Below are 20,808 nucleotides of genomic sequence, written 5' to 3' on the forward strand. Positions count from 1 at the left end.
TAGTTTTGGGTACTTTAAAAACAACTACTACTAATATAATTGGTAGACTCCCCTCAGAGATACTGTATGCTTCCGTTTAACAGATTTAAAGAAGTGTACGCATGGAAGCAGTAGTTTTTTTAACAAAGACGTACATACATTTGCCTGTCATGTCGAATTGGGAATAAAGTTTGCTCTTTTTATAAAATGTATTTCTACAATGTTTATAATTCTTAATCTCAATGAATACAGCCCAGATGTGTGGCACGTTAGCAGCTATGTCATCATGATGCTGATGATGTCACATCCATCCCTCAGGAGTGGTTCCTGGGTAAACCTCTCCATGACGAGGAGTCGACCATCATCCACCACTACGCCTTTGCAGAGAACCCCTCCATCTTTAAATACCCAGACTTCTCTGCTGCCTGGGCCCTTAGCATCCCCCTGCTTGACAGGTCAGATCCTAATCTATATCTAACTTCCTTTAACTTTTGTTGTCTCCATCTACCTTTCTTTATAGTTGCAATCTGTGATTTGTACATACATTTTTGGACTTCTAAATTAATTATATAGCTATTTCTTCTTGGAAAATATAACTTATGAATGCCTCATTCAACTGTCTTATCCGATCAGAACCCAAATATAAGCTTGTTTTACTCCATTGTTTGTAAACAATGTCAATTGAAAACAAACACGTCATAGCTTTAAAACATAGTTAGAACTATACGTTTGATCTGATGGATCTGTCAGTCCTTGCATCCATAGATCTATTTATACATCTACTAAAGGGTGATTACATTTCTTCAGGCACATTTCTCAGCTGTTTACCAAAAAAGTGGCGGTGGCCTTTTGTTGTTGTTTGAATTACAGATGGCAGCGTTGAACCCTAGTCTCCATCTACCCTCCTTTAACCCTAGTCTCGATCTACCCTCTAACCCTACGCTCCATCTATCCTCTTAACTCCAGTCTCCATCTACCCTCCTTTAAACACTAGTCTCCCTCTACCATCCTTTAACCCTACTGTGGAATTTATTTCCTTCTCAATGCATTTTAGCCCATCAGTTGTGTTGTGACAAGGTAGGGGGTATACAGAAGATAGCCCTATTTGGTAAAAGACCAAGTCCATATTATGGCAAGAATAGCTCAAATAAGCAAAGAGAAACGACAGTCCATCATTACTTTAAGACATGAAGGTCAGTCAATCTGGAAAATGTAAAGAACTTTTAAAGTTTCTTCAAGTGCAGTCGCAAAAACCATCAAGCGCTATGATGAAACTGGCTCTCATGAGGACCGCCACAGGAAAGGAAGACCCAGAGTTACCTCTGCTGCAGAGGATAAGTTCATTAGAGTTACCAGCCTCAGAAATTGCAGCCCAAAAAAATGCTTCACAGAGTTCAAGTAACAGACACATCTCAACATCAACTGTTCAGAGGAGACTGTGTGAATTAGGCCTTCACGGTCGAATTGCTGTAAAGAAACCATTACTAAAGGACACCAGTAAGAAGAAGAGACTTGCTTGAGCCAAGAAACACGAGCAGTGGACATTAGACCGGTGGAAATGTGTCCTTTCGTCTGATGAGTCCTAATTGGAGATTTCTGGTTCCAACCGCCATGTCTTTGTGAGACGCGGATGATCTCCGCATGTGTTTTTCCCACCGTATAACATGGAGAAGGAGGTGTTATGGTGTGAGGGGTGCTTTGCTGGTGACACTGTCTGTGATTTATTTAGAATTCAAGGCACACTTAACCAGCATGACTACCACAGCATTCTGCAGTGATACGCCATCCCGTCTGGTTTGGGCTTAGTGAAACTATCATTTGTTTTCAACAGGACAATGACTTAATACACCTCCAGGCTGAGTAATGGCTATTTTACCAAGAAGGAGAGTGATTGAGTGCTGCATCAGATGACCTGGCCTCCACAATCCCCCAACCTCAACCAAATTGAGATGGTTTGGTATGAGTTGGGCTGCAGAGTGAAGGAAAATCAGTCAACAAATGCTCAGCATATGTGGGAATTCCTTTAAGACTGTTGGAAAAGCATTCCAGGCGAAGCTGGTTGAGAGAATGCCAAGAGTGTGCAAAGCTGTCATCAAGGCAAAGGGTGGCTATTTGAAGAATCTCAAATCTAAACATATTTTGATTTGTTTAACACTTTTTTGGTTACTACATGATTCCATATGTGTTATTTCATAGGTTTGACGTCTTCACTAATATTCTACAATGTAGAAAATAGTAAAAATAAAGAAAAACCCTTCAAATAGTAGGTGTTGTAATATATTTTTTTATGTGAATCACATTTTTATTTGGCATACCCCCGACGGCATTGCACGTACCCCTGGGGGGTATAGTATGGGAATACCTGACCTATAGTATTCACTGCTAACATAGATCTTGCTTCTTCCCTAGTGGTCTTTAGAAACCTGAATAGCAACCACATCTCAGCAATAATGTTCTCTGCTGGACAATAACTTTTGTTATACTGTTTTTTTCATTATATCATCAATCATTGTTACATTCCTAGTGGTCTAGGGAAAATAATCATATTTTATTCAGTTCTAACTGCAAATTCTAATAGACAGTGATTTGATGTTCCAGGCTCGCAAACAAAGTGAGAGATGATCCACTCAAGTCTGACTTCACTATCGATCTGAAGCATGAGGTAAGATTTATATCCGACCGCATTATTGTTATGAGTTCAAATAAAATGTTATTGGTCGCGTACCCATATTTAGCAGATGTTATTGCGGGTGTAGCAAAATGCTTGGTTCTAATGAAAATGCTTTTAAAGAGTAATTTAAATGATTTGTTTTTAATATTTTGGCATTTTGGCTACAGTTTATGACGGCATGGAGTAAAGCAGATGTTGTTATCGGATCATAATGTGTGTCACTAACCACGTTTCTATCTACAGTTTTATATGTACTTAAAGTCGTACCGTATAAACAAATCACGACAGCTCTGATGGAAATAGGAAGTTTCGGTACAATTTGATAAATGCAGACAGATAATTTTTTCATTCAACATGGTAGGATCTTTTTGTGTCTGTAAGATTAATTATGTGAGCAATGGTGGTGGAAACGCCTTTATGCGCAAATATTGATATAATAGCATATTGAAATAAACTTGAAGTCACGCAATGATATGGTGTGCGGTCCTCCCACTACGAACCGGGAAACCATTCAGTTTATTAGGCTACAGATGAAATAAGTTATGATGATCTTCACAGGGTGGTGAAAGCGCACAGTGATCTTGATGCTCTTGTCCAATAAATATCGAGGGTCTTATTCTGGTGACATGATGATTGATGCTTGTCTGCTATTTGACAAATACAAATATTCTTGCTCTTATCCGTAATAATCTCATCATGTAGACTAGCCTACCCGCACTGTATCTGCGAGCTGTTGGCTAGAGGGCACGTGCCAAGACCAGAGTATTTGGCACATTTGCTATTTAACGCAACACTTTTGTGACAAAACTATCGCTACAGTTGAAAATGCGATGGAAACACATAGAACTTTAGATTTGTATTCGGTACATGAAAACTTAAGTGGTAAAAGTATACTGAACAAAAATATAAACGCAACATGCAACAATTTCAAAGATTTTACTTAGTTACAGTTCCTAAAAGGAGATCAGTCAATTGAAATAAATTCATTAGGCTCTAATCTATGGATTTCACATGACTGGGAATACAGATATGCATCAGTTGGTCACAGATACCTTAAAAAAAGGTAGGGATGGATCAGGAAACCAGTCAGTATCTGGTGTGACCACCATTTCCCTCATGCAGCGAGACACATTTCCTTCGCATAGAGTTGATCAGGCTGTTGGTTGTGGCCTGTGAAATGTTGTCCCACTCATTTACATTTACATTTTAGTCATTTAGCAGACGCTCTTATCCAGAGCGACTTACAGTAGTGAATGCATACATTTCATACAATATCATACATTTCATACATTTTTTTTTGTTCTGTGCTGGCCCCCCGTGGGAATCGAACCCACAACCCTGGCGTTGCAAACACCATGCTCTACCAACTGAGCTACACTGAAGGCACTCCTCATCAATGGCTGTGCAAAGTTGCTGGATATTCGCAGGAGCTGGAACACGCTGTCGTACACGTCAATCCAGAGCATCCCAAACATGCTTAATGGGTGACATGTCTGTGGAGTATGCAGCCATGGAAGAACTGGGACATTTTCAGCTTCCAGGAATTGTGTACAGATCCTTGTGACTTGGAGCTGTGCATTATCATGCAGAAACAAGAGGTGATAACAGCGGATGAATGGCACGACAATTGGCCTCAGGATCTCGTAACGGTATCTCTGTGTATTCAAATTGCCATCGATAAAATGCAATGGTTTTCATTGTCCGTAGCTTATGCCTACCCAACCATAACCCCACCGCAACCATGGGGCACTCTATTCACAACATTGACATCAGCAAACCGCTCACCCACACAACGCCATACACATGGTCTGCAGTTGTGAGGCCAGTTGGACATACTGCCAAATTCTCTAAAACAACGTTGGAGGCGGCTTACATGACATTCTCTGACAACATCTCTGGTGGACATTCCTGCCGTCAGCATACCAATTGCATGCTCCCTCAAAACCTGAGACATTGTGTTGTGTGATAAAACTGCGCATTTTAGAGTGGCCTTTTTTTGTCCCCAGCACAAGGTGCACCTGTGTAATGACCATGCTGTTTAATCAGCTTCTTGAAATGCCACACCTGTCAAGTGGATGAATTATCTTGGCGAAGGAGAAATGCTCACTGACAGGGATATAAACAAATTTGTGTGCAACATTTGAGAGAAATAAGCTTTTGTGCGTATGGAAGGAGCCTGGGATCTTTTATTTCAGCTCATTAAACATGGGACCAACAATTGTTCAGTATACATTGTGTGCACACTATATCATCACGTCATGGTTTTTGCCTGCAAGAAGTCCATTTGGTGGAAACACACCACTGGTGGGAAAAATCACATATTTTCTTTATTGCGAATTCTAGAATGTTCTCATGAAAATCTGTCGCCAATTGGATGAATTTCGAGTTTATGACACTGCACATTCTTCAACTTGTATTATCCTTCTCTGCTGTCCCCTGTCCTTCCCTGCTGTTGTTGGCAGGAGATTCTATACACTAACATTGTCTTAAGCCTAGTAGATGCTAATCAAATGAAGTTTAATTTAAATATAACCTGGTGTCACAAGCTCATTAGCCTAATAGAAGCAGTTTCTTCCTCATATCTACCTCCTCCTTAAGCCCAGCTGACTGTCACATTATTTGTCTGAGGGACACTCTGTCTTGTAACTTCGCCTTCTTTCTTTTCTGTTTTTTTAGCCTCATCTCAGAGCATCTTCAGTCCTTCATTCAGGGGAGAAATAGAATAGCAGTCACTGTATGCCTGTCTCTCTCCCTCTCACTCCTTCTCTCGGCTGGGTTTTTCTTCCAACTGTCTGGACTCACATTGCCTGTCACATTTCTCTGCCTCATGGATTTAACCTCCGATATGAAAGACAGGGAATAACACTTTACAATAAGGATATATTAACATTAGTTAATGCATTAGTTAAGCAGAATAAATAATTAATATATATCTATGAAGCATTCATTATTTGTATGTAGATTTACTAAGCTATCAAAAATGCATTAATAAATGATTTATAAAGCTGATATTTCATGTTAGTTAATAGGTATGTAACCTTAAGTCCCAGCATCTAAACTATTCACCAATAAAATGGTCTGATAGGACAGTTTCATGTTAGTAAAGGCTTAATTAATATTAACAGTATGCTACGTTTTTTTTATTAATACATTATTTGTAGTTATGCTAGTTCATGTTATTGAGAGATATTATCTTTATTATCGTTTAAAAATAGCTTGTGTGTGCTATATATGGGGCGGCAGGTAGCCTAGTGGTTAGAGCGTTGGACTAGTACCCGAAAGGTAGCAAGATCGAATCCCTGAGCTGACAAGGTAAAAATCTGTCGTTCTGCCCCTGAACAAGGCAGTTAACCCCCTGTTCCTAGGCTGTCATTGAAAATAAGAATTTGTTCTTAACTGACTTGCCTAGTTAAATAAAGGTAAATAAAATGTATTATTTATTCATTTTAATTAGCTACGTTTCTTTGAGACTTATTGTAAAGTTGGTACAAAACGCACATTTATCATTGACTAAATAATCTGCCATGACAACTAGTGAACTAATGTTAACGGAAACTAACACACTTTTGTACATCGTGCTATTCCGTACAATTTACCTTATTTTAGCGCCCAAAAAGCGTAATACTTTTAGGTCAACTGTAATATGAATACCATTGTAAAGCACAATTTCTCCCCTTTTCAGCAAAATCAATGACGAGACCTTCATGCTGCCCGTCTCTGCATGATTGAAGAAGGCAATGAGCTCCGTCGGATCTTTTTAAAAATGGCGGGTGGGGAAGTGTAACCTACTGAGTGATAGTGAAAGGGGGAGATATGTCGTGTGTGGAAACAGCTTTTTTTACCCAATCTGTCCAACTTATCACCTCTAAAATGTAAGTAAAACACTATAAAGAGGTTATATAATGTGTTATTACATACCTATTTGAAGGTTTGTGTCGAATTTGAATCTGATTTTTAGGGGGCGGCGCTAAAGTTATCTTCAGAAGTAAATAGCGGCTGTCGTGGCTTTTGAGAGTCATGATGGCATGCAGTGATGACACAAAAAATGAATGCATTCAATTGTACAATTGACTAGGTATCCCCCCTCACCCAGTCCCTGTCCCTTTCTTGTTTATAATCTGAGAGAGAAGCGCTACACCTGGTGGAGAGAGGCTGTACAACACAGAATGACACGTCACAATTTAACGTACAGCGTCAGAGGGGTCAGTTTTTTTCAACTTTTCAGCAATACTATCGGGCTATTACCATGTCAATTAACGCTTGAATGGAAACGTAGTTCACACCCCAGATTTTGATGCCAACAGTCGCTACAGTCCCTCTTTTGAATGCCGCGGTTGCGCAAATTTGTACGGGAATGGCGTTAGTCACCATTACTCCATAAAAAGAAAACAACAATTCAGAGTACGTAATTTATCTTTAATTTCAAAAACAGAATTAGCATCAAGCTTAGCTAACTTTAGCTTACTTGAAAGGTTAGCCTACCTAAACAGTAGCTAGCTAACAGCAGATATTGACTTGGTATAAATGTTGGCATTGAGCTTCAAAGACACTTTTATTTTGGTAGATAAATGTTTGCTCTTGTTGTAAATACCGCCGTCAGTGTTTTGAAATGTTACATATTGCATGCTAGCTAATCATTAGCTAGGTGGTTAGCTTCTTTTTTGGTGAATACAGGTTTTATTTGTCATTTTGGTGAGCTGCAGTGAGTGCCAAATCTTGGTTTGATTATTGAAGTGTAGTCTGTTGACCCCTGGAGTTGGAGGTGAAGTAGCTGCTTCATTTCGTAGCCTACAGTCTTCTGGAACAGAGAGATGCTAACGCCACTCTCAGGGCACGTCGAACCAGAGCTTCTTACATGCAGCGTTTTCTCCAGACAGTCCTTTCCTACTCCAGCGTTATTGGGCTCGTAAGTCTGCATGGTCTACAATCAAACAATCACTGACGTGAGTATGACATTTAAGAGTGTTAACCCTCACAAGGCTGCCGGCCCAGACGGCATCCCTAGCCGCGTCCTCAGATTATGCGCAGACCAGCTGGCTACAGTGTTTATAGACATATTCAATCTCTCCCTATCTCAGTCTGCTGTCCCCACATGCTTCAAGATGTCCACCATTGTTCCTCTACCCAAGAAAGCAAAGGTAACTGAACAAAGTGACTATCGCCCCGTAGCACTTCTGTCATCATGAAGTGCTGTGAGAGACTTGTTATGGATCATATCACCTCTACCTTACCTGACACCCTAGAACCACTTCAGTTTGCTTACCGCCTCAATAGATCCACAGACGATGCAATCTCCGTCGCACTGCCCTATCCCATCTGGACAAGAGGAACCCCGCTCTGTGCAACTGGGTCTTGGACTTCCTGCCCCCAGGTGGTGAAGGTAGGAAACAACACCTCCACTTCACTGATCCTCAACACTGGGGCCCCACAAGGATGCGTGCTCAGCCCTCTCCTGCGTGGCCATGCACGCCTCCAACTCAATCACCAAGTTTGCAGACGACACAACAGTAGTAGGTCTGATTACCAACAATGACGAGACAGTCTACAGGAAGGAGGTGAGGGCCCTGGGAGTATGGTGCCAGGAAAATAACCTCTCACCCAATGTAAAAAAAACAAAGGAGCTGATCGTGGACTTCAGGAAACAGCAGAGGGAGCACCCCCCTATCCACATCAACGGGACAGCAGTGGAGAAGGTGGAAAGCTTCAAGTTCCTCGGCGTACACATCACTGACAAACTGAAATGGTCCACTCACACATACAGTGTGATGAAGAAGTTGCAACAGCGCCTCTTCAACCTCAGGAGGCTGAAGAAATTTGGCTTGGCACTTAAAACCCTCACAAACATTTACAGATGCACAATTGAGAGCAACCTGTCGGGCTGTATCACCGCCTGGTACGGCAACTGCACTGCCCGTAACCGCAGGGCTCTCCAGGGTTTACTTTAGATGTATGTGTATTGTTGTGAAATTGTTAGATATTACTTGTTAGATATTAATGCACTTTTGGAGCTTGAAACACAAGCATTTCGCTACACCCACAATAACATCTGCTAAACACGTGTATGTGACAAATAACATTTGATTTGAAGTGTTCCGGTTAGTGTAATACATCTGAACCCATCAACCATGTGCCCTCCTTGACTGCATTAAAAACTCCAACCCAGGTGCTAGGTAGCTGGCTAGTGGCATCCTGTATCAGCGCTTGTATGGACTGGTCCTTTAAAAAGCTATGCATGGATGCTAGGTTTCCACCAAGTGCTAAACAGTTTTGTTCCGAAAGCTGACAAACATATGTGTAGCAGCCTGAGGGACATTCACTTTTTGTTGTCCTGTTCTTGATACCCTCCTGATCCTTTTCCACCCCCTCAGCCTCGACAGGAGGAATCTGTTCCACCTTTGTCTTCAGGAAGGGTTCTATAGGAGGGAGCTGGGTCAGGTTTTCCTCTAGTATAGGCTTTGCACCACCCAATGCAATGGCAGCACTCAGAAGCAGAAGGATTGCCAACTTCTCCATGGTCTCCATTGTCACCTTCTCCTGTTAGAGAAGGAATCACAGGTGGTAGTATATAGGTGTGTTCAGCTTGAGAAAGAGGAACACTTTTATACATGTAGCTCACCAGGCCACAAAAAATATGTTGACACTGTTTCCACATCCTATTTGGAATGCATCCTCATTCTTCTGCCAAATATAGATAAAGTTACAGAGAACTTCTGACATCTTTAGTCAGGTGACACACCTACATACACAACTTACATACACTGCCCTATACCAACCACACATTTTTTGGGGGGGACCTAGGCCTGTTTTGCATGTTATTTTGCCACTAATGCGTGTCACATATCAGTTTGCAAACAATGTAAAAAAATATATAATTGAGTTAATAAAGCCACATACAAACATGGTCTCTTTTTTTGTTTTCTCGAGTAAGGCAGCTCCAAAATGCAGGTATTTCAGCCTAGCTCAGTGCTTTCTGTGGTGGTGGGGCAGCAGTGGAAAATACGGAGCGTTGCACCGTGATTGGTTCAGTGTTCTGTCACTCATGGGGACACTACATCATCACCAAGTCTAAGGGTAGAGCTAGACAGTTCTAGCCCCGTGGGTGCTGCCATAGAGTTAACCTGTTGGGGATAGGGGGCAGTATTTGCACGGCCGGATAAAAAACGTACCCGATTTAATCTGGTTACTACTCCTGCCCAATAACTAGAATATGCATATAATTGTTTGATTTGGATAGAAAACACCCTAAAGTTTCTAAAACTGTTTGAATGGTGTCTGTGAGTATAACAGAACTCATTTGGCAGGCCAAAACCTGAGAAGATTCCAAACAGGAAGCGCTCTCTCTGACTATTTCTTGGCCTTCTTGATCATCTCTAACCAAAACAGGGGATCTCTGGCATAACGTGACATTTTCTAACGCTCCCATGGGCTCTCAGAAGGCGCCAGAACAATGAATGGTGGCTTTGCAGGCCATGGCTGAAAAACAATAGCGCATTTGGATAGTGGTCGATCTTAGGACAATGAGACTGATGCGTGTGCATGAGGCGACACCATGTTTTTATTTTTTAGTCTTTGAACTAAAACAGGGTTTCCCGGTCGGAATATTATCGCTTTTTTACGAGAAAAATCTCATAAAAATTGATTTTAAACAGCATTTGACATGCTTCGAAGTACGGTAATGGAATATTTTGAAATTTTTTGTCACGAAACGCGTCGGGCGCGTCACCCTTCTTTACCCTTCGGATAGTGTCTTGAACGCACAAACAAAACGCCGCTATTTGGATATAAATATGGATTATTTTGAACCAAACCAACATTTGTTATTGAAGTAGAAGTCCTGGGAGTGCATTCTGACGAAGAACAGCAAAGGTAATACAATTTTTCTTATTGTAAATCTTAGTTTGGTGAGTGACACACTTGGTGGGTGTCAAAATAGCTAGCCTGTGATGCCGGGCTATCTACTCAGAATATTGCAAAATGTGTTTTCCCCGAAAAGCTATTTTAAAATCGGACATAGCGATTGCATAAAGGAGTTCTGTATCTATAATTCTTAAAATAATTGTTATGTTTTTTGTGAACGTTTATCGTGAGTAATTTAGTAAATTCACCGGAAGTGTTCGGTGGGAATGCTAGTCACATGCTAGTCACATGCTAATGTAAAAAGCTGTTTTTGATATAAATATGAACTTGATTGAACAAAACATGCATGTATTGTGTAACATAATGTCCTAGGTGTGCCATCTGATGAAGATCATCAAAGGTTAGTGCTGCATTTAGCTGTGGTTTTGGTTTTTGTGACATTAATGTTGCAGCCCCTATCATCGCTAAGCCTATCTCACTTTTTTAACCTGTCTCTTCTCCCTGGGGATGTTCCCAGTGCTTGGAAGGCAGCCTTTATTTAAAGGGCGAGATCAAGCTGATCCTAACTGTTATAGGCCAATTTCTATCCTGCCCTGTTGGAAAAACTTGTCAATCAACTGACTGGCTTTCTTGATGTCTATAGTGTTCTCTCTGGTATGCAATCTGGTTTCTGCTCAGGTTATGGATGTGTCACTGCAACCTTAATGATATCGCCACTGCCCTTGACTCTAAGAAATGTTGTGCTGCTATTTTTTTTGACAGCACACTGTCATACTCTCAGCACATATCGAAGCTGCAGGCTAAGGTTAAATCTCGACTATGCTAGGTTACGGAGATGTAATTTATAGATCACCAGTAGGACACATCACTGCACTCTATACTCCTCTGTAAACTGGCCATCTCTGTGTACCCGGCGCAAGACCCACTGGTTGATGCTTATTTATAAAACCCTCTTAGGCCTCACTCCCTCCTATCTGAGATACCTACTGCAGCCCTCACCTTCCACATACAACACCCGTTCTGCCAGTCACATTCTTAAAGGTCCCCAAAGCGCACGCAAAACCTCTAATTATATTCGCTGACACCCTGCACTTAAATTTTGGCACCAGTAGACTAGCTACTTAGCTATGTAAACCACACCCCTCTGCAAACACAACTTCTGCGATGTTGGTTACAATGTGGTACTAATTTAAATTAGGTAAGAGAATAAGTTATTACCACTGGTGTATTAAAATGAGAGATTTTGTGATGTCACAAAATTCCTTTTAATAATCCCACCTCCTAAATCCAAGTGTTTAATATGGGGGAGGCGACCAGTAACTTTATGATCAAACTTTATCAATGTAGAAGCAAAACATGATTTTGGCTGTGCAGGACCTTTAAATTAATCTCAATTTACAGACCTGTATTGTGGCCTTTCATGGCTTCCTGTTTCACTGGGGTATTAAAAAGAGGTAACATGTATATAAAATCCAAAGAACTCACAAATGAAAAGAGATAAATGGTTGTTGACTTTCATAAATCAGGCAATGAGTACATGAAAACAACTGAAAAACCAAATATACCAAATATACCACTTGAAATAAATAATATACCAACTGAAAAACCAAATATACCACAATATACCACAAATACCACTATTTGGGCAACAATTAAGTAGTTGTAGGGGGCAGTCTCTAGGGTAGGGGGCAGTATTTTGACGTCCGGATGAAAGGCGTGCCCAAATTAAACTGCCTGCTACTCAGGCTCAGAAGGTAGGATATGCATATTACTAGTAGATTTGGATAGAAAACACTGAAGTTTCTAAAACTGTTTGAATGATGTCTGTGAGTATAACAGAACTCATATGGCAGGCAAAACCCTGAGACAAATCCAACCAGGAAGTTGAAAATCTGAGGCTTGTAGTTTTTTCAATTGATTCCCTATTCAAACTACAGTGACTTAGGGTTCATTTTGCACTTCCTAAGGCTTCCACTAGATGTCAACAGTCTTTAGAAAGTTGTTTCATGCTTCTACTGTGAATTTGAAGCGAACAAGAGGGCTTGGAGTCAGATGAGTGAGGAAATGACATGAGCTCAGAGGCGCGCGCTCATGTGAGTGTGAGCTGTGTTCCTTTTCTTTTCTGAAGACATTGGAATTGTCCGGTTGGAATATTACTGAAGATTTATGTTAAAAGCATCCTAAAGATTGATGCTATACATCGTTTGACATATTTCTACGAACGTAAATATAACTTTTTTTGACTTTTCGTCGTGACATTTTCACGCGCTTCCTGCATTTGGAGTAGTGGACTGAACACGCGAACAAAAATGAGGTATTTGGACATAAATAATGGACCTTATCGAACAAAACAAACATTTATTGTGGACCTGGGATTCCTGGGAGTGCATTCTGATGAAGATCATCAAAGGTAAGTGAATATTTATAATAGTATTTCTGAGTTTTATTGACTCCACAAAATGACGGGTTTGGTTTCGTGTCTGAACGCTGTACTCAGATTATTGCAAAGTGTGCTTTCGCTGTAAAGTTTTTTTGAAATCTGACACAGCGGTTGCATTAAGGAGAAGTGTACCTATAATTCTTTGAATTACAGTTTAATATTGTATCAATGTTTATGATGAGTATTTCTGTAAATTGATGTGCTCATTCACTGGAAGTTTTGGGAGTCAAAACATTTCTGAACATTACAATGGGGTTTTTGGATATAAATATGAACTTTATCGAGCAAAACATACATGTATTGTGTAACATGAAGTCCTATGAGTGCCATCTGATGAAGATCATCAAAGGTTAGTGCTTAATTTTAGCTGTTTTGAATTTGGCGCCCTGCTATTTCACTGGCTGTTGAATAGTGTGTCCCGCAGGTGGGACGGTCACGTCCCACATACCCAAGAGAGGTTAAAACCACTGGAACAGTGGTGCACTTGCCTGGTAGAGAACACAAGTGTATCTTGTCCCCACGCACAGTGAAGAAGATTGTTTTGGGGGGCAAAGTCCAAGGGCCATAGTTGGAGAATTACAGAACTTCTTCGCAGGGGTTACGATAAAAAGGCCTTTATTGAGAGCCAAGCCTAGAGTTTGCTAAACGTCATTAGCACTTGGATTGGAACCGGGTGCTATGGTCAGATAAGATGAAAATAGAGCTCTTTTGCCACGCACACCAGTGGTGGGTTTGGCCTCGACAGAAGGATGCATATGCGGAAAATAACCTAATACATACTGTAAAATATGGTGGTTGATCTTTGATGTTATTGAGGCTGTTTTGCTTCCACTGGTCCTGGGGCCCTTTTGAAGGTTAACGGCATCAGGAACTCTAATAGTAGTAGAACATTTTAGCCAACAACCTGGTTGCCTCTGTCATGAGGCTGAAACTTGGTCGCAAATTAAACTTCCATTAAGACAATGACCCCAAGCACACATCAAAATCCACAAAGAAATGGTTAATTGACCACAAAATCTAAATTTTGGACAGTCTCTGGACTTGAACACCATTTAAAAACCTGTGGTTTGAATTGCGGAGGGCAGTCCATAAACGCAGACCAAAGGATATCAAGGATCGGGAAAGTTTCTTTATAGAGGAATAGTCTAAGATCCCTCCCAGTGTGTTCATACAATCTCATAAAACATTATAGAAAAAGGCTAAGTGCCATTATCCTCACAAGGGGATGGTGCACAAAGTATTAAAAACAAGGGTGCCAATAATTTTGACATCTTTAAAAATATATATATATTTCTTGTAAAACAAAATATTTTTGTATTAGTATTTTATACAGTCATTTCCGATGTGACTGTAAAGCCTTCTGCATGCTTCGGTATGGCTGGCGTCTCACATACTACCTTTGCTTGAAAAACAAGAAAAAGTGGCAATAGTACTGTTTGTCCACCTTGAGACGCCGTAGCCACTTCCTCAAAATAGTCAGAATTAATCTAAGATAACTCAAGAAATCTGTCATAATTTTGACATTTTGTCGAGGAGATCTTAGTCGCGCAAATTTACATCTAAGATGTTTGGTGCAGTATTTTTGAAGTGATTTTTTTTTTTGCATGAAAACCATTTGTCTCTCGTTGAATGACAACAAACACTTCATTGAAGAATCCCTACTGTTGACCAATCACCGACGAAGGGGCGTAGACTTCAGCTACCAACTTTGGCTTGCTTCTAGAAGAAAATTTGTTTGCATGAACAGCTGAAAAATAACAGTAACAGTATCTTTCTGTGTTGTTGCAGGTGGCTCTGTATATCTGGGAGAATGGCCAAGGGCCTCGTCTGACGGCAGTCCCAGAGCTGTGTACTGAGCCAGAACACTCTCCCACTGCCCAACACTGTGCTACCACGCTCAGGAGACCTGCTCCCATGTGTGTAGGTACCAAGTTGTGCATACTGTACATCACAGGTCTATTCTTCACCACAGATCTTGGTCGAAATAATAGTATTTTTTTTGTTTCAGCTTTCTTACTTGGTGCACTTGATTGGGGTTTAAATGGAATTGCACCAATGGAATAGTCCCAAAAGTGCCAACACCACCCACTAAAACCAAGTATTTTGGAGGAAAAAGATACATGCTTTGGACCCAAGTCTGCTCCACCCCCCAGGAACGATGATTGTGTCGGTCTATATGCATGCAAACTATCAGAAAGTTGGAGAGGAATCTCAGGATGACCTTATTGCTCAAATCTTCTTTCTCCCTCAAGCAATATTTTAAAGAACCCTCAAATCCTCTTCCAGTACTTTACATTCCTGGGTGAGACACTCTTCAGCAGGCTACACCCTCCATACTGGAATTCCGTCTCATAGCGGCGGGCAGCTGCAGCCCTCAAGAGCCGTGTTGGTGTCACACCTTTTCTCCAGCCCCACAGCAGTACACCTGATGAATCCAATTGTGGGCTGAAATAAAAAGTAGTTATTCGTTCATTTAAATCAGGTGTGAAGTGTTGAGCTGAAAAGTGTGATGCCAGCAACATGGCCATTGAGAACTTCCGCTGCCCACCCAACACAAACCACTGTGTTGAGCTCTGGCCTATTAGTTTGAACTCAGATACGCTTAATATATGCCCTCTGTTCTTGGTGCCTGTCAGTCTGTCTGACTTGTACCCCTGGAAGTGTTGCCTTTCCTCAGCCTGATCTGAACATTTGATAAAGTGCTCAGAGAGAACAGGGTGCCCTCTCTCCTTTTAGTCTTTCTTCTACCCTTCCTCCCTCCTACCATTCCTCCCTAATTTTATTACATTTAAATTATGTTTTAGTCTTTTAGCAGACACTCTTAACCAGAGTGACTTACAGTAGTGAGTACATACATTTTCGTACTCCCTCCAAACCCTTTAATCTATGACTATGCTGATTGGCTCTCTCCTTTTAGTCCCCCTCCTACCCTTCCCCCCTTCTACCCTTTCTCCCCCTCTGATCTATGACTATGCTGGCTCTCTCTTTTTAGTATCCCGCCTACCCTTCCTCCCTCCCCCTCTGATCTATGACAATGCTGGCTCTCTCCTTTTAGTCTCCCTCTTACCCTTCCTCCCTCCTACCCTTTGTCCCCCTCTTATCTATGACTATGCTGGTTGGCTCTCTCCTTTTAGTCCCCCTCCTACCCTTTCTCCCTCCTACCATTTCTCCCCCTCTGATCTATGACTATGCTAGCTCTCTTCTTTTAGTCTCCCTCCTACCCTTCCTCCCTCGTACCTTTTCTCCACATCTTCCCACTAACCTGGCCAGAGCTCTAATATGTCGAGAAGACAGAAAACTCACAGGGCTGCATCCCAAATTGCACCCTATTCCCTTTATAGTATACTACTCAGAGAGGCTGAGGACAGTCTATAAGCAGGGTGTATGGCCTCCCTCTGGCATCAGCCTGAGAGCCACAGACAGACATGCAGGAGAACTGATCACCTAAATAAAGATGGCCAATTTACAGTTCACTCTCAAATAATAACCTAATAATACCGCATGTGTCATCTTGAGGAACTTGTCAAGATTCACAAGGTCTCTTCAACACAGGCAGGGAATTTGAAAAAGTTAGAGGTGCTTCAACAACGATAACGGCTCCCCTCTTGGGATGTATGTTTCATAACTAGAGACCAGTGTGATCATGTGACCTGACCAGGAAAAACTCTGGGCCCTAAAATATATGTCTAATTCTTATATTCCTGCTTTTCTTACAGGGGGAGCCTGTAAAGAAGGAAGACATCTTTGTTGCTGTGAAAACTTGCAAGAAGTTTCACAGTGAGAGAGGTGAGTCAGATATTTGAAGCTCACCTGAAGCTCTGGGGTGGTTAAACTCAGACAGGGTCCATAATGTCAACATTTGCTCTATTCTTCTAAAGGATGGAATGTCTTTTTAGCCTTTGAGATGTGTGCCTGGTAAAGTACTGACTCTGTGGCGGCCTGGTTTAACTATCAGCACAAGATGTCAGTCACAAACTTGCTTTGACATGGCGTAGAGGTGGATTGGTACCCCCCCCCCCCCCCCCCCCCCCCGACAGACTAACTGTTTATGTAGCTTTCATGGTAGCGCTGGGTCAGAAGTACCAGGAATCAATTAAAACTTAATGAGACAGATAACATTTTGCCATTAGAATTTCGGAAGCATCCGGAAAATTCTACATAAGCTCCAGCTGACATGTCGGTCACAGCTAATTGCTCTGATTAAAATAATTACAGTCATCCTCAACTAACACACAGACAGAACTAAAAGGGACATTAGATGTATTTATGGCATGAGGGTTGGATGTGAAAAAATACTATTTTGTAATTTACTATTTTTCCCCTCAGTTGACTCCAGTCCTTTACTGCTTTTGACTCTTGACTCTTTCTGTGTTTTTTTTATTTTTACAGGTCCAATTCTTTTACATTGAAAAAGAAAAAACTACAAAAACATCTATTGAAATGTTTATTTCAAAAAGTTCTGTAAAAGACAAATAATGTTTTTAACATTCATTATTAATAATTGCTGCAAGTTTTCTGTGTACAGAAGCCTGATTCTACTTACTATTGTATTGTGAAAGTGTTGAGCTGTATTATTTGACCTGTCGTCCTGTTGTCCTGCCCCAGTCCCAGTGGTGAAGAAGACGTGGGAGAGAGAGGCATCTCTGTTGGAGTATTACAGTGACCACACTGACCCCTCCATACCTACCATCGACCTAGGAGTCCCCAACACAGAGAGAGGTGAGTTAGTCCATGGCCTGTATCCATAAAATGTCTGAATAGGAGTGCTAATCTAGGATCAGTTTAGCCTTTTAGATCATAATTATTAAGATTACATGGACAAGTCTGACAAACTTTTATTTGGGAGTGTCCCTTTAACTCTGGCAGATGGCGAGTCTGATACTACAGGTACAGCAAGGTACGTTATACCAGTCTACCAAAGCACAGCACGTTGTATTGTGTTGTTATTATTTAAACAAGACTAATTTGGCTTTTTGTCTGATCCTGCTATCATAACATTTGGGAAGAAAGAAAGGGCTGTGGGCCTCTTTTTTGCCACTGCTTATTCAAGAGGTTGTTAATTAAGTGTCTTGTTTGTGACTGAGATACGTAATCTGCACATTTACTAAAACGTCAGCTCTCATCTCTTCCACGGTTCTCAATGTCAAACGACAAAGACCGGATTGTTTATTTTTTCATGATTGCGACTTGGGTCATTTTAATTCAGGACTCTTCTAACAGACTGCATCCATTGAAGTGTAAGATTTAGTCTTATCAGGTGGAAAGGTCAAATGTTAGGATCGTTTAAGAATGAATATGGAAACCTCAGATTCAACCAGTACCACTACTCTGGGAGTAAATTACCATCCATTGACTTGAGTTTGATAGGTCAAAGTAAGCTCTGAATAGCTTTTAACCTTGCTCTATTCTGATTTTATCTTATCTTAATTATGACAATTTCACATATCAATGGGGAAGAGAATGGTGTGTAATGGAATGCTTGTGCTGTAATATTCTGTAAATTAGTGTATCTGGACGCCAACACTGTATTTCACACATTATCCCACAGAGCCGAGGCTGTGTAATCACCCTAATTATCATTATTCAACGCCACACTAAAACGAAAATCAAAAAACTTGGTAGGCCTTAGCTCTGCATGGAAAGCTCGTTCACCACTCTGTCATCGTCCCAAATGGCACCCTATTCCCTACATAGAGTACTACTTTTAACCAGACACCTATTTTATTTGTGTCCACATTCAAATGGTTAAAGTTGATTGTGATATGATTAAGAGAAAAAAAATCTATATTTGGGTGTGATTCTGGCCTTAAAATGGTAGCACCCTATTTGAACTTTGATGTAATTTGACCCAATATTATGGCCATAGGATGAGCAATTTTATGCTGATTTGTATCAAATTACATTTTAAAACAGTTGAGATTTAATTGTAAAATTACTTTGTGTGAGTCTCATTTATGGTTTTGCAGAAGGATTTTAGTCTAATGTCTCCACCTCATTATTGGTTTCTCTTATTTTAACAGAAGTAGTGCCACCACTCCATTATCTACAGTTATAATTTTTTTATTTAACCTTTATTTAACAAGGCAAGTCAGTTAAGACCAAATTCTTATTTACAATGACGGCCTACCCCGGCCAAACCCGGACGATGTTGGGCCATTTGTGCGCCGTCCTATGGGACTCCCAATCACGGCCGGTTGTGATACAGCCTAGAATCGAACCAGGCTCTATAGTGATGCTTCTAGCACTGAGATGCTGCTCCACTCGGGAGCCCTACAGTGAGTCCGTCTACCATTACATCTATGCTAGAATTTTTATCATTTTGTTATCTAGTATTGTAATACTTAACCAGGTATCGGTATCCAGTGCAGGCTCCAGGCATAAGCGACATAAATGGTTGCTTAGGGACTGTTAGACATTATTTTTAAATTTCAGTCAAGAGGAAGGTTTAATAATATTTTTATCTAGTCTAGGGGAAAGTCATGAAATTTGTAATCGCTGAAATTTCTATATTGCCAGATGCTACCCCTCATCCCTGATTCTCTGCTGGATGTGCAATATCAGGTGCGCCTGTGGTTTCAATCAAATTATCTATAACCTATAGCTATACTATAGGCTATAGGCCTAGGCTATACAAAGTGTAAGTTCTATTTATGCGGAAATGTACTTCCTTCCTGAGTTTTTGCGCTGCTGGGATGGTGTTAATAAAATTAGACTACACTGCATACACACTAATGGATAGGCTATCCCATTCATGATGGATAGGCTATCCCAATAACAATTATATCAGTGTGTGCAGACAACTGATGTCCTGTTAAGTTTGAGAGGAAGAGTGTGAAGATTTTGAGGAACGGAGGTAAACTTCAATCGGAGATTGGTGCTGAAAGTAGGCTAATTCGAGAAGGCTTAATTCATTTAAACAGTCTTCATTTTAATTCAACCTTTATTTTATTTTAAAATGTTTTGTACTTTTTCCTCCCCAATTTCATGATATTCAATTGGTAGTTACAGTCTTGTCCCATCGCTGTAACTCCCCTACGGACTCGGGAGAGGCAAAGGCCGAGAGTAATGCATCCTCCGAAACACGACCCTGCCAAGCCGCACTGCTTCTTGACACACTGCTTGCTTAACCTGGAACAAATGTGTCGGAGGAAACGCCATCCAGCTGGTGACCGAGGTCAGCTTGCAGGCGCCCGGCCCGCCACAAGGAGTCGCTAGAGCGTGATTGGACAAGGATATCCCGGCCGGCCAAACCCTCCCCTAACCCGGACGATGCTGTGCCAATTGTGCGCTGCATCATGGGTCTCCCGGTCACGGCCTGCTGTGACACAGCCTGGGATCAAACCCAGATCTGTAGTGACGCCTCAAAGACTGTGATGCAGTGCCTTAGACCGCTGCGCCACTCGCTACTAAGAGGTAGGCTAAGAGGTAGACCTAGGGCTGTTACGGTGACCGTATTACCGCCACACTGGCAGTCACGAGTCATGACGGCAGTCAAATTCCACGTAACTGTTTAGTCACGGTAATTAGGCTTCTCCAAGCACTGATGCTGCTGATGGTCATTAGCAGCCTACAAAACTTGCTAACTGCCTGGTACTCAGCACTTCATTGTCCCTCTGACATCAATGCAAAATGTAATCAAAAATCGAATCAAACACTTCATGAGAGCCCATGAGCTCATGTTCCGCAACATTTCTATAGGCTATGCAATTGCGTGAGAAAACAGGGTTTTGATGGCCTCTATTAAAAAGAGGAGGATCCCATCAGCTTTCTATAGGATAGGCCTACTATATTTATTTCTTAACTTTCCTAATATTAAGCACGTTGCTTCACTTTACGACAGAAATATAGCCTACCTGGCTGG

At 41.2% G+C, this 20,808-nt stretch overlaps 1 protein-coding gene across 1 annotated transcript in view; it reads left to right on the top strand.

The window, feature by feature from the left end:
- The window catches only part of b3glcta (beta 3-glucosyltransferase a), a 138,883-nt gene that overhangs the window by 92,282 nt on the left and 25,793 nt on the right, over positions 1 to 20,808 (top strand). Inside the window, exons 7-11 of the mRNA XM_029772239.1 lie at positions 298 to 434; positions 2,578 to 2,641; positions 14,736 to 14,867; positions 16,664 to 16,733; positions 17,553 to 17,666. Coding sequence (XP_029628099.1) covers positions 298 to 434; positions 2,578 to 2,641; positions 14,736 to 14,867; positions 16,664 to 16,733; positions 17,553 to 17,666 — 517 coding nt within the window. The remainder of the gene's footprint in view (positions 1 to 297; positions 435 to 2,577; positions 2,642 to 14,735; positions 14,868 to 16,663; positions 16,734 to 17,552; positions 17,667 to 20,808) is intronic.

This window comes from Salmo trutta, chromosome 13 (assembly GCF_901001165.1).
Source record: "Salmo trutta chromosome 13, fSalTru1.1, whole genome shotgun sequence".
NCBI lineage: Eukaryota > Metazoa > Chordata > Actinopteri > Salmoniformes > Salmonidae > Salmo > Salmo trutta.